The 15,091-nt window shown below is 42.6% G+C and overlaps 1 protein-coding gene across 1 annotated transcript in view; it reads right to left on the minus strand.

The window, feature by feature from the left end:
- The window catches only part of SDK1 (sidekick cell adhesion molecule 1), a 383,067-nt gene that overhangs the window by 58,385 nt on the left and 309,591 nt on the right, over positions 1–15,091 (minus strand). The window contains exons 30-32 of the mRNA XM_030459721.1: positions 7,068–7,262; positions 2,796–2,997; positions 706–809 (exon numbers count right to left, since the gene is read on the minus strand). Of these exons, the coding sequence (XP_030315581.1) occupies positions 706–809; positions 2,796–2,997; positions 7,068–7,262 (501 nt within the window). The remainder of the gene's footprint in view (positions 1–705; positions 810–2,795; positions 2,998–7,067; positions 7,263–15,091) is intronic.

Raw genomic sequence — 15,091 nt, forward strand, 5'->3', positions numbered from 1 at the left:
TCATAGCACCACGTTTGTATATTTATATATATACGTAGCCCAGAATTACCCCACTTCCCAGGCAAAGGGTAAATACTGACACCTTTTCACCCTTTGCAGAATTCCTTTCTCCATTCAAGACATCAGAGCTACTTCTGCATTCAGGCATTGACTTTATACAATCAAGGCTAAGGCTAAAAATAAAAGCCTTGTCAATGTCACTCACAGTTTATTAGCCTTGATCTTCAGGATTAAATGCTCCCATTTCCAGGAGCTTTGTATTCTTACTTCTACCTCAGCAATTTTGCCATACTGCAGACTGATGTGGATTGTGAGTGAAAACAATATGAGAAACTTCTTCAGCTGTATGCACGCTTCTACATTTATTTTTAATAATCTCTTGTAAATTATTCAATTTTTGCAAAGATAATGGTTAGTGTAGAGTATGGAAGCCAATTAAGCAGAGTTTAATTCCATTTTGAGACTCCTGAAAGTATGATTCATTATCAGAGGGCACAGCAGGACACTTAACGCTGCCTGTTATTAATTCAACCACATCTCATTACTACCTGTATCAATCTCCTCCCAACAAAAAGCCATTGGATGTTGAATTCTCTCTCCATTGCCCCAGTGGAGAACACATGACAGCAGGTCCAGCAAAGCCAGGAGTTCTGGGGAGCACCCATCCCATGGTGATGCCCCAGCCCCCCTCTCCCCCTCACTCACCATCCTGCAGAGTTGTCACTGCCTCCGTCTCTGCGCTGAAGTCGCTGTCCCCGATGTCGTTGGTTGCTTTCACTCGCAGTTTGTAAGAGGTGAATGGGTTCAAGCTGTGGAGTGAAAAAAAACACAACTGAGGGATGAAATGTCCCCTCATCATCCCAGCCTTCCTCTGAGCGAGCCTCTGGAGAGAACTTGCCCCTTGGCAACTAAAGCCACTGAGCAGCGTGTCTCTTCTCCACATCGCCTTTTCTTTGCAGCCTCCCCCAGCTTCTTCAGGACATGGGTGGTGCTGCTATCAGCAGCTCCTCGAATTTCTCTTGGCCTGAGTCCTGAAAACATTCAGAACATCCTGAAAAAATTCAGGGGTGCATCAGGCTTCAGAAATCAGCTGCAGGAAGCTGCAGTTCCTGGGGCTTGGTGGAAAGGACAAGATGTGCTGCCATCCCACTTTGGCCAAACGTGGCCTTCATGATGCTTCACCTAAGAAAGCTTCAAAAAAGATCCATGGGTCAGCTCATCCTCAATGCAAGGGCAGGGATGACAGGCAGAGAGGAGGCAGGGAACGTGCCTGGGGTCAGTCAGCTCACAGCAGGTGCTGAGAGTTGGAGCCCTGGCCTTCTGACTAATCCTCTGGCTCATACTGTTTCATCAGTGTGTTTTATTCCTACTGAAACTCAAATTAATGCTATTGCCTGGATTATTTAATAAAGACAGCAACAACAAGTTCCCTGCTGTTCTTTTTATCTGTGCAATGTTTTAAGTTATGCAAAGAGTGATTTTCAGCTGACATAACCTCAGCAAAGATTCTTCTGTCTCTTGCCTTGGCAGGGAGAGGGTGTGGGGGAGGCTGCAGAGGCAAGAAGTGCAGAGCTGTAAGTTACAGGGGATTTAGCTAATTAATTGGTGGTGTCTAGCCATGAGCTGGCAGCTGTAACACTCACTACAAACCCAAGTAAAGTTACTTGTAAGGAATGATTAAACACCAAGGGATAATGCATCCTGATGGGCAGCACTCTTGCAGCACGCACATCCTACTCTCCTGGACTTTCACAGGAAAATGCTTTTAGTAAAAAGTCTTCTTTTCAATAGTTCCAGCCTATTAGGACACCCTTACCTACAGGAACTTAAACAATTTGAACAATCTTTCTTGATCAGTTTTCAGTAATGTCAATGTCAGGTCTAAATGACATACTTGGTTTCCTTGATTTTACAGGTTTTGACTGGAAAGATACGGGATATAATTCAGGGTGAGCATAACATCTCCAAGGTCGATGAATCAGCTCTATATTTGCACCTATAATTGTAAAGTTTTCTTTTTTCTGCACAGTTAGACAAAAGGAGAGCTCTGTAGCTCTATCTTCTGGCACATGAGCAGTGAGCTGCCATGTATCATAGCCACTTACATACATCAGTATGTTTTTATGGCAAACCTGGAAATGTCTATCTGAATTCCTTTAATATTTGATTCTCCACAAACTCGTGGCCTTTTAGAAATAATCTGATTTGTACTAGCTGGTCAATAGAGGAAACGGATAGCAAAACAAGTACCTTCTCATTGACATTCAATTGCTCTTGCAGATGTTACAAGGACTTTAATTACAGCAGCATTGCTGAAGATATAATGAAGCCTGAATAGCAAAGTTTAAACATTCTGATGCTATCTATAAACTTCAGTATGGAAAATACAGATAAAAATGCTTCCCATTTCATTTGGAAAAGCTTATATAGAGATAATTGCAAAGCAGCACTGAGAGTGGATTTTAACATCAGTCACCACTGAAAGGATTTTTAACTAGTTGTGTTTTACAGAGCATATGGTTTAGCCTGAGCAGTGTTATCTACCTCGTTGAGCTTCCAGGAAGGGCTTCAGAAAAATGCATTGCACTCTACCTTTAATTAGATTTATTGCACGACCTTCAGCAAATCTCTCAATTGCTTTTCAAAACACCACCTCTGAAATGGGAGGATCTGACCTCACTTAACCTCCCTTCCTCCAAAAGACGGTGAAGCTGATTGATGCTCGGGTTTGGCTTCTTAACTGCTGGAAGGGGAAAGTGTGGGAATTTCTAGGCTAGCCTGGGCTAACACAGTACCTCTCAATAATGCAGGATGTTGCCTCGTGGCTGATGGAAGAGGAGTAGGTTTGCCAGTCTCCATTTGGCAGTTCTTGCACTTGGACTGTAAAATATCGAATGGGAGAAGATCCATCGCTTCCAGGGACCCACTTGAGCAGCAGACTCCGGGATGAGACATTACTCTGGGGGGTCATCAGCTGCCTGGGAGGTGCTGGTCGTTCTGCAATTAAACCATCATTTAGTACTGCTTTGAGAGGAAATTCAAACTAAAAGAAAATGTGACAGCCTGGTCAGATATTCACAGTGGTAAAGCCAGAGGAGATTGAACATTTGAGTTTTCCCCATGAAGGGTACAAACTGTCCCATTCCTTCAACTTCAACTGCAAAGAAGAGCAGTGAAGCTGATTCTTGTCTCCCTTTGTAGAACGTCAGCACTGAGTGATGCTTTCTTAACATATCCTCAAACATGGGGAGGGTCTTAGCAGGCTAAGAAGGTTAAGAAAAAAAAATTTAGCAGGTTAAGAAAAAAATCACCAGGACCAGCAGCTAAGCAGACCAAGGAAATCTTTAAAGAAACTCAGCAGTGCTTCAAGCTGCAATTTCTCTTTTGACAGAATTTGCCTGTAAACAAATTCCCTTTTTAACCTGTGCTTAGTCCATGATACCATGGGATTATGTCCCCTCTCTGCTACATAACATCCTCTTCTACCAGCTGCTCCCCAGCCCAGGCATGAAGAAAAGGCATGGAAAAGCTGGAACAGGCTGGTGTGGAGCAGAGTCCAAGTGCACAACCTGGAGCCAGTCCTAAATTCCTGCACCAGTTCTCTCTGGCAAGGAACTGGGAACCATCAGCAGCTCCTGCTGCTGCTTCCAGACCCCAGCTTGGAGATGGTGTGGAGCTGGGGCTGAAGCATCTGCTGCACTTCACTTCCAGATTTCCCCAATTCTTCCTGTCTTACCTGCTAACCTTGAACCTGCAAAGTCAAACCAGGCAGTGCTGAGGGAGATCTCTCCAGAGTAATTAACCAGACACCTTTTAGCTGAGGCAGAGAATGGCCATGCAGGTATAAACGTGCCAGTCCCCAAGTGTTCCAATACAGATCTCCTTTCCCATCACCCTGTCTCTGCACTCCATCGATTTCAATGGAGAAACTCTATAGAGTGAGGAATAATTGTTTAATTGTTTATCATGAAGATTATCGATTCTGATTAAAATGTGTGGCATGTAATAAAGCAGAAATTGATTGGAGACACAGCAGTGACTTGCTTTGCAGAAGCAATTCAATTCCATCAGCACTTGTTTCCACAAACACACCTTCCTTCCCCTGCTTGACTCCTCACAGCCCTCTGTGGCCAGCACCTTGTTTCCCTGCCATCCCCTGACACCATTTCTTGCACGTTTTGGCATTTCTCCATGATGTGCTCCTGCTGACATGGGTGCCCAGAGATTTGTAAGCCATTAGCTGGAGGAAACCCTTGGTGGCAGCAGCAGGTGAGCTGTAGCACAATGCAAAAGATCAGTGCCTGGTGCTGACAGGCTGGGGCAGGGATTCAGGGTTCTTCTAGCAGAGGAACTGTGGATAGTGCAGGGATTTTAATGCTCTCTGCTGATAAGCTTTAACCAGCTGGCAGTTTTGGGCAGGTCAGATCTTGTAAAGTCTCCTATGATTTGGTTTCTTTCTGTTGTTAATGGGAGATCTTCAGATTTCCCCTAGTACAAGTACTTCCTGCCTGTACAAAGTTATTAGGGTCAAACAGTCTATTTATGGGAGCTTAGCCACAAGCAAATGCTAAGGTGAGCTGTTTGTGCAGGAATGTATGTCCAGGTTGTATGATTCAATGGACTGCTTTTCATTTCTTCCTAGGTTTACATTTTCTGGCTCAATTCTGCCCTGATCATTGGTGTTGATTATTCTGAAGGGAGTCACATCACTATGTAGACCCAAAACATTACAGAAGAACCACTGGTCAATATGGCTACAGTACAGTTTTGAGTCTATAAATTCCAGCTATCACTGTAAAATGTAAAGTTGTATATTGGGATTATCCAAGGAATTTAAAAGGACAAGAGTTATCGTTTTTACTAATTTTTGAGGGACTTTTGGTGCTTGCTTACCTTGGTATCAAGGACTGCAAGGATATTAAATGCATTTTTATTGATGGAAATTAAATACCTTTTCACTCTAGAATATTTATTGTATATAAATTTCAGGTTTGTTTGTTTATTTACTTGTTAGCAGAATAGCTGCACTGGATAAATTGCTTTATTATCCCCTCATATCAATCTGGCTGATGTGAGAAGATGTATTTTTCTCTCCACATTTTACATATGGGAGCACTTTGAGCTGACTCAGTGCCCTGGGACTTGGTTCTGTAGCATGTGTAGGGACAGAGGAAAACCATCCATCAAGACGAGGAGGGTTTCAGGTTCTACTGTGACTTGCCTACTCCAGATAGCCCTAAAGCACTGATGGCAACAAGGGATTGCTGGTCCTGCAGCTGAGCTGGGAGTTCTCCCTTCAGCTATTGTGTATCCAGCAACAGCTTGTGCACATTTTGCTGAAAAGGAGAGGCTCTGAGCTTTAAGTATTCTCCTTAACGGGCATGATGGGGTTTTTTGAAACTTCCATCTGTTGGAAGTTAAACTTTCACTTTGACAGAGATCAGACAGGGATGGAAGAGACCTTGAGCTGATAAATCTCTCTGATGGACAGTATCCTTAGAAGAGGAGCTTTAGGCTTTCTTATGCAGTTCTAGAGGTTCTTTCTCCAAGGACTGCACTGGTCTGTGCTGGGAAAGCTGCCCACGACCTGGAGAGCTGTGTCAGTGGGAATTTTAACACCAATTAGGCAGGCCAGAAGCAGTTGAAGTGCAACCCATTGGTCCCTGCTGCTGATGGCTGGATATCAGGCCAATATTGTCTCCTCTAAGAAGTGTTATAGAAAAATAATAAGGAAGACTTTGAGTAAATAGCATGGGGAACATTTGTTCTTGCACTAAATGATCTTCAAGGTGTAGAAAGGGCTCAAAATGAGAGATTGCTTAAGTAGGCATATTTTAACAACTAAAAGTAAATATAATTGGTTACATTCTAGTGCAAGACTTGGGGAAGAACCAAACACACAAAGCATATGAAAGTGCTAATGATATTGAAAGTTGTCTATAGGTGTCTGCCCCGGTTACATGAGGTGTGCATCTCCCCACACTGTGATTTTTTCCATAAAACACAGAAGTTGCATGGTTGTTATTTTTGAAGGACAACTTTTCTTACAGACCATATGCAGGGAGCACAATGGGTCAGAGTGGCACAAATTCCAGTGGTGAAGTGAGGAGTGATGCTGCTAAAGTCACCCTGCTTAATTTGGATTTTGCCAGCTCAAGAGATCAGCTGCTGTACTTTGCAATGGAACATGGACTCCTGCTCTCTATCAATATATTCTCTTTTAGCTCTGAATAGAAAAAACAAACAAACCAAAACCAACAAACCAAAACAAATTCTTCATTCACAAGTAGAAAAAACAGTTTTTCTAAATGGCAGCTCTGGAGATTCTAAGACTGAGCAGTTACTTGAGCCAAAGCATTAAAAATAAGCAGTGATGGAGCGCCAATTCTGCAGTACCTTATATGCCTTTCACATTTTTATAAGTTTGGTATCTAAACATCTGGTTTCATTTATACACATGTAACTCCTGTTTTCTTCAAGTAGGTTCCCTACAGACCAGAATGTGATCAGGGATGCAGAACATGAACAACCATCTTATGGCTGATGCAAGAAGCAGGAAAAACCTGGACAGTCCTGATGCAAACATTCTGCTCTAGTGTGCAGCAGTGAAGGGCTGGAGTAATTATTAACACATTAGGTCAGGACTGAGGTGCAATGCAGGGGCCACAGAGAAATCCTGCACCACCACCGCCTCTCATTTTGTGTTCCCTAATCAATATAATTCATCCATCACTTCCTTTAAGCTTGCAAACTTTCTAGAGGATGAGACACCTGAAAAAAAAAAAGATCTGACTGCAGAAGGAGGCTGTATATGGCCAATATAACAGCTGATGGAAAAATCAATCTCCAACACCCTGGCAGGTCAGAAGAACTGTGCCTCATAAAAGTCTGTCTTGTTCACCATGTTTCTCAAATCATGATGTTGCTATGGTTTGGGGCAGGTTTATGGGGTGGAGGAGGATGAGGTGGGCAGGCTGCAGCCTGTGATTCAAATTCCCCTAAGTTTCAGCACAGGCTCCACAAGGCGTGGAACGGAAACCACCGCGACCCGTGGCTCCAAGCATTACCTCTTTTTTCTGTTGTGATCACCGTGGCTTCCAGAGGCTCCCCCCAGCCTTGCCTGGTCTTGGCAGAGGTTCGAAAGATGTATGCAGACTCAGGGGTGAGATCTGTGGCAGTAAATTGCCTGACTGTTGAGCCAACCTCCACCGTTGTGAATTTATTAGGGCTGCTGCTGGCCAGGCGGTAAGCAATCTGGTACCCTGCAATCACAGCATCCACCAGAGAGAGAAAAAGGATCAGGATTTTCTTTCCAGCAGGGACAAAAAAGCACCATAACCATTAGTTGATCATAATTACTTAGTTATCTGAGACCAGAACAAAATAACTTCTTTTATTCTTATGAAACTCTGCTGTCTGGCAGCCCTACCTCTGGCAGGCACTGTGCTTTCTGAGGGAAGTCACACAGTGGCACACACAAGGATCTACGTGGTATTAGCTGCTATGCAACTGATTTCACTTTCTGTCATTTATACCAACAAGGTACAGAACCACTTTGCTGAGCATACTGCTTGTGGAAAGACAAAAGAACAAAGAGAGTCTGTGCAATCAAACTCGCCAGATTGAGCCAATTCTAGACAACATTCTCCCTTTCAGCTTCCCACCCAAGCACACCCGTGCACCTGTATGCACACGTGCTCACACCCTGTTCTGCCCTTTCACAGCTTTACCAGTGGCTGAAACTAAAGGTTTTTCAGCTGCAGAGAAGCTGCATTGCCAAACGATGCAGCCTTTGCACTGCTCACGCAGAGCCTTTCTCCTGCTTTTTTTGCTCTTGCCTTTTTTTTCTCAGCTCTCCCACTCCCCTGTAATACACAGCAAGTGCCAGAACTGCCACTACAAGCCTCCTCCTTTTGCCACTTGATGTTGCTGCCCTTTCCCACAGCCCAAGAAAGAAGCCTGCAAGCTGTGAGGTCCTGCTTCAACACTGCAGCATTAAATAATCAATTTTGTTCATGCCTGGAAGTGATAACTCCCATCCCAAGCTGCCTGACAATTAGGACCTCCCAGTTTCACCTGCATTATTAATGACCCAGCCAAGCAAAGGAGGGTTCCAGAGTTCTCATGCACCACTAGCAACAACTGTCCCCCAAAGAGGAGCTGCCAAATGTTCAAATCCACTCTGTAAACCCAGCAATTGAATCAGGCTCTCACTTCTGGAGCTCAACATTAACTTTCAGTCCAGCTGCTAACTTCCCAATTCAATTAATACCAGAACCAGTGTGAGGATTTATTGCCCGAGCTGAATGCAGTTGTATGATTAAACACTTCATGGAGTTACCCAGGGCAGAGGACAGCCAACAAATTCAAATCAAACCAGCTGAAAATAAACCAGGCATGGCATGATGCTGACAGCCCTCTGCTCATCTTCTGAACAACAAAGGGGTCTGCAGCACGTGACCACCTCTTTCTCCTGGAATTAATATCCCAGCTAGAGTTGGAACTCCCATCACATTTTGGCTGTAACAGGAACAAGAGGAGCCAAACTTGGTGTGCTTCATTTGTGAAGGTCAGTGCATGAAAAGAGGTTTTTTTGCTTACCTCTGGCTATTAGACAAAATCAATGACATTTATTTCCCAATGTGAAGATGCAACAATAGCCTCATGGCCAACTCACAGAAAAGGCACAACCAGAGTTCCTTTACTCTCCTGAAATCGTGCCATGCTCCTGTGTGCTGCATGCTGTCACAGCAGTGGGATTTAATTGGGATACAGATGGTATGAATTTTGGTGTGCTGACTCTCACGGTGCTGTTGATGATGCACCAGCATTTCCTTGTCCTTTTTCTTCAGCAGCTTCTAGGAGGTGTGGGGCACCAGCCAAGGCTGCCTCACATGGAACAAAGTTCATCAACACCTCAGAGTGACCTGGATTTTCCAAGCTCCTGTAGCTTTGCTCTGAGCTCCTGAGTGCTGTGGCTACAAACAGGGCTAGGGACAGACTTGGGGACAAAGGGGCAGCAGCAGTGCAAGGCTGGGAGTGCCCAAGCTCCTCCTGCCCAGGGCTCCCTCTCACATTCCAGCAGCCAGGGTCAGGCACATTCCTACAGCAGCATTTTGACAGCTGGGGGGATGGCATTAGACTACTAGAGAAAAAGTGGCCTGGTTTTTCAGAGCTCCTGAGCTTGCTTAGATCCCTGCAAAGCCTTAGGGTTTTACACTTGGAACACTTCATTTTTCCACCTGCAAACTACCTCCTTTAACCCACAGCATCAGTTCTATTACTGGTCCAATATATTTCACCAAACTGTTATTATCTCTTTAGTACTATTGGTGTTTTCATCTTTTTAAAAGTCCACAGAAAGGCAGATAAGAAATGGACAAGAAATGGATACACTAGGAGCTTTTTTGTTTATTCAGATGGGAAAAAAATGGGAGTGAAAACCCCAGCACAGGATCTCAATAAGGGGGAAAAACAGTCAAAGGAAAACACTGGGGAAACTTGTACAGCAGCAGCAAAGATGAAGGAAGAAGAAACTAAGATGGTTAAAGAAGTTTGATAAAGGGACATAAGACGTAAAGAATAAGACCTGGAGGGAAACAGAGAATGTTAAAAGAATAGAAAAGTTGATTTATCTAGTTATTAAAAGATAAGTATGGTATCTGGGATAAATCCTTGTCGAGCAATTTCCTCTCTTCTCTAAACCTCAGTAAAATATACAGTGTAGTTAAAGTGTAAGGAGGGAATAGAAAGATCACTATTTACTGCTAAATGGTGGTACTCATGCTGGAAAGCCAATTACAAGCAGGCTCAGAGTAGGCAAAGGAACACGTACGTATCTAGGCCATTGTAATAACTTACACAAGAGTGAATCCTTGGCTAGTGCAAAAACTAATTTATCCATGAGAAAGAAGAAATCACTTGTCACAGCCTGTGTCTCTGACAGGCTCCACTAACTCCCTTTTCAATGCATTCCTGTGAAAAACAGTATCAGCCTTCACCATCCTGTCCTACAACTGCTGTGTTGGCTGACAGGCTGGGTAAATATCCATTTTCCAGGATATCTCAGGCAGAGTTTGCACAACCAGAGCAGTCACCTTTAAGTATCTACTCAGAAACTCAGCGTTTCCCTCAGTCTGATTCAAAGGTACATATCCAAGCTCTGCACCTGGACTGAGCTCCCCACAACCCACCTGAGAAGCAGTGAGGATCTTAATTTTCATCCCCTGCATCACCTTCTCCTATTCAGCTGCCTGGGACAGCCAGGATACATGCTGGTATCAAAAGCATCTCTTTTCTTTTTTTCTGAGTGACACAGAAGATGTAGTATTTAAACCCCAGCCTGGATAATAATTAGGGCTAACACAAGATCAAAAAGATAAAATTATTAAGTTGATGAATTTCAGCAACAAGGGATGGGAGAAGACAGGGAATGTTAAGTGAAATCAAACAAGGCAAATCAATAGAGGTAAATGGAAAATGTTCAAAGAGAAATTAATGTATGCTCGAGGGCTGCAAGAGGCAAAAACTGCAATTGCTGCAGTGGAGGAGTGAGGAAGCTTCCTTCTTTGCTAGATTAAAACAATAAGATGTTGCAGATATCTTATATATTAAAAAAATAATAAAAAACCCCAACAAAGATTATGAAATTCTTTTAAAGGTCATCAGAGCAAACTTTTTTGGGTAAGGAATATCTTACAGAACATGAAGTAGCTGGAGGGTCAATAAGAAAAACTCATTCGTTCATTGTTTTCTTAATTCCCCTCTCCCCATCCATAAAGCATTAGATCCCATATTTCTTCTGCTATTGGGAGCTCTGCCTTTACCCAGGCAAAAAGACCATAAACCCCCCCCGGAAGGTCAGCTCCCCTGGAGCTTATATGTTCATTGAAACTAGGCTTATTTGTGCATTTACATTTTTTAAAGTGTTTTTTTTTGCCCAACTACAAGCAGGTTCATAGGCTAAGCTTTCTGAGCTCAATAAATGGCACCAGCCTGAACTGCCTGTTAAATGTGAGGTCATTATAACACACCCAGTGGATTCCCCAGAGCAAACAGGCAGGAAGATGACAACACCCCAGGAATATAAAGAAGCTTCCAAGCTCATCACCATACAAAGCCCTTCAGAACTATCAGCACCCGTTCATGCAGGCCACGGTGCAGCAGAGATACAAACACTTATTAATTTGTCATAGAACTTAGGGAAAGCCAAAAGATATTGGGAGGTGAGAGTCTGCCTACTGGAGCAGCAATCCAGTTTGTTGATTTTACTGCTTATCTGCTTAAGGGCCAGCGGGTGTGGAAATGCAGCCTAGGATCAAAATATGAATTTGCAAACATGGATTACATCCAATTTTGGTTCTAATTCTCAGTGGAGTTCTTCCACTCTTTTGCAATAAGCTTCAGGTAAGCGCTAAATACAAAGATACCATGAGGAATACTAACCAGGCCCTAAAAGGATGCTGGTTGAGCTCTGGTTTTTCAGAGGAAGCTCACAGATAGCAGTGCACATATGCACATTGATTCAGCCTTCTTCTTTAATAGTATTTGAAGCAGCTATGCTGGATGCTAGCTGAATAGAATGCAGAAAAGAAGAGGGAGCAAAGCCTCAGATGGTTGGCACAACATTCCAAAAGGAGAAGTGGAAATATCTAGCAGGCTTCTACAGTAAAATATTTAAACAAACAAAAAAGTGGTTTTCCCTCTTGGTGCCTGCCAGTATTTCATCCTTCTAATCTCTCTCTGAAATGCTAGAACATGTTTTGATATAGATTATAAAAATGTTAGCTGCAAAGGTGCTTGTATACACAGAGGACAAAGCTAGCAGAGCAGGAACATTAGTTCAAAGGCTCTGAATAGAAGCTGCTCTTGCAATGCAAGTATTTTTTCTTTCCAACCCCACGAGTCAATAGAAGACCACTGCACAAAATAATGTCATCTTTTCCAGTGACTCCACTTCAGTGCACTTGACTGTGGTGGTTACAGTGGTGTTTTGCAAGTTCATTACAGTAATGAGATTTAAGAGATGTACAGGAAAAAAAACCAACCCAACCAAATTTGCAACCTTTACTTAGAATGCTACACATTTTTCAAAATCTATTTCTGAAGCACTCCTCACTGCTTAGGAAAGATCAGAGAGGTACCCAGCATGAGTAACTTTTACTTTTTCTCTCTTACATTGACAGCTAACTAGTTCTTCCATGAACCACAATGTTTCTACTATATATAAAAAAAAAAAAAAAAAAAAAAAAGGAGTGAAAGCTGTCATATAAAGACAATGGACTTCAAAGTGGTGGACTGGGGGAACTGGCAGGTAACGCCCCCCTGGGAAGGAATTCTAAGGTAAAAATGAATTCAGGTTACCTGACAGTTTTAAAAGAGACAAAAAAGGTACAACTATCCCAACGCAGACAAAAGACGACACGAGGCCGAGATGTTTGCATTCAGAGCACACTAATGACCTGAAAATCAAAACTGAATTGGACAAAAGTTGAAACAGGACAGATGTCTAAGGGAGTGTATAAATAGGCAGCACAAGCATGTAGGGACAAAACCAGAACAGCTGAAGTGCAAAAGGAGTTATAACGTAAAGGGCATCAAAGGCAATGAGAAGGATTTTATAAATACATTAAAAATCCAAGAGACAAAGGAGAAGAGGTCAACTACTGGGAAGCAAAGACGAGCACAAGTGAAACAGAAAAGAATGGAAGGCTGGTGCCTCTGTGGCTTCATTTTCACACAAGGAAAAAGTTGGTGCTGACTCAATCCTTAACACAAATTAAAACTGACAACAATAAAAGCAGGGATGTGGGCTGGAATAGAGAACAGGTTAACGAATATTTAGTTAAGCTAGATATAATCAAGTCAGAAAGGCCTGATGAAATTTGCCCTGCAGTGCCTATATAACTAGCTGGAGCCATCTCTAAATAATTAGTGAATATCTTCAAGGATCTGTGGAGGACAGGTGACATCCCATAATGTAAGAGAAGGGCAAAGAGGGTATCCAGTCTTTTAAAATGGGGAAGGAAAAAACAGAGAATTATGAACAAATCAAGCTGAAATTCAATACCTAGAAAGATCCTGAAGAAAAAGAGTCAATATTTAAGCAACCATGAGGATAATAGAGTGCCAAGGAACAGCCAATATGTATTTATCTGGAGCAAATAATAAATATCCAATAATCTATTTTCCTTTTTGACAGTGTAATTGGCCAGGTGGGAAGAGTGGAGTCAATGTGGATTGTATCCAAGAGAGGCTTTAATGTGGTCACACCCAGCCCTGTCAAAAGCAAACAAGAGAAACAGATTCTAAGAAATATATTCCACATTTTGACTTGAACCCTTAAAAAAAAATAAAAAAAAAGTCAAAATATTATCAGTGGTTTGCTAACAAACTGGGAGAATCCATTAAGTAATGTCTCATGAGACTAAAACATGAGTCTGGTTCTGTTCAATATTTTTATTAATGACCTTGCTGATGAAATCACCAGTCTACTGGCAATCTATGAAAATAAAACCAAATTGTGAGTGGCTGTGAGCCCTTTAGAGGACAAGAGAGCAATTCAAAGTGATCTTGATAATGAGGAGAGATGGTCTGGAATCAGGGAGATGAAATTCAATTACAGCAAATTATCACACTTACAGAGAAAAAGCTTAATGTACATATAAAAGAGGGACTGGCTGGCCTGGAAGCAGGAAAAGGGTAGGAATTAATAGTGGATCATAGACCTACTTAGTTACAACATCAATGTTGCAAAAAAGCCAGGACAGTAGCAAATATCCTGGGTTGTGTTCCTGGGAAAGGACTGTGTGAGACACCAGAGACAATAGTGTACAGGGTGAGCGTGCCAAGCATTCTTTGCAGGACACCCTTGCCCTTTTCTGTCAGCCCTGCATTGTATGATTTTATCATCAAGGTAGTGGGACTGAGGCAGAACCAACCAAAAAGGGGATGCGTGGCAGCAAGTGCTGTGCAAAGACAAAATAAAAGAGAGTTCCTACTCCACTGAGCTTGCAACTTCATCAAATAAGGCTGACAAAGTGCAGCAACGTGAGACACTGGAACACAGTGGGGAGAGCAAAGTCTCTTCTGTACTTTCTCATCATTTCTCTATCAAATGATTTTTTTTCCTCTTTAACCACATCCTGTGATTCAAATCCCGCTACTGTGAGCAAGTTCTAGGACACACAGTTCCTCAAAAAAAGGAACAAATCAAACCCACAAGACAACCTGGAAGCCAAGCTTCCCTGAGTTGCAGAGAAACCCTGTGTGGATCTGTCTTTGGCAGATAACTGCTGCCGAGCTCCATGCAGTTTCCTTTTCATGCTCAGAAAATCCCTGCAGCAGCTGCCTTCAGGTCCTGGCTGATGATTTCCCTGCATCCTGAGGTGTCAAGAGCACTTTGAGAAACTACACACCCATGCAAACATTTTGCATCCTTGACTCAAGGTTTAAACCCAATGAAAAACTGGTCCTTTATTGAAAGGGATGCCACCAGTGTGGCAGCATTTTTAGGAGGTGCCCATCACCCAGCAAAGAAGGAAATATTTCTAAAAGACTGCACACAAGCCTGAACAAGGACATTGAAATTAGAAACAGAAAGACCTGGCAGAGTGAGAGCTAAACAAAACCCAAAAAGCTTTATTTCTGTTTTCAGAATTGAGAAACAAACCTTTACTCATGACCTAGAACTACCATAAAATGTGTTTAACATCAGCACAGAACACAGAATTGCTGTGTAACTAGGAACGACTCTAATTTTAAAGGCAAGAATGGATTCTTGCATCGTAAAACCCTTCATATTTGATAAGTACAAGGAGCTCCTGGTGTACATATTGCAAAGACAACCCAGGAGTTACAAGAGGAGGAAGATAAGGTTTTCCACAAATTCATGTCATCCCTTGCTTCCTCTATTTCCCTTGATGAAAAGCCAAATGTGAATTAACCCCTTGTGACCTGTCTGTTCCCCAAAGGAAGCAATAAAGCAGAGGCATATATGAAACTGAAGCATTGGGCACATGTGGCAAAGGTGAGTGGGAAAGGCTGGGAAAATCCTGTAGGACAGGTTACAAACCCAAATGCAGATGGGAAG

The sequence above is a fragment of the Calypte anna genome, chromosome 14 (genome assembly GCF_003957555.1).
Source record: "Calypte anna isolate BGI_N300 chromosome 14, bCalAnn1_v1.p, whole genome shotgun sequence".
Taxonomy (NCBI): Eukaryota; Metazoa; Chordata; class Aves; order Apodiformes; family Trochilidae; genus Calypte; species Calypte anna.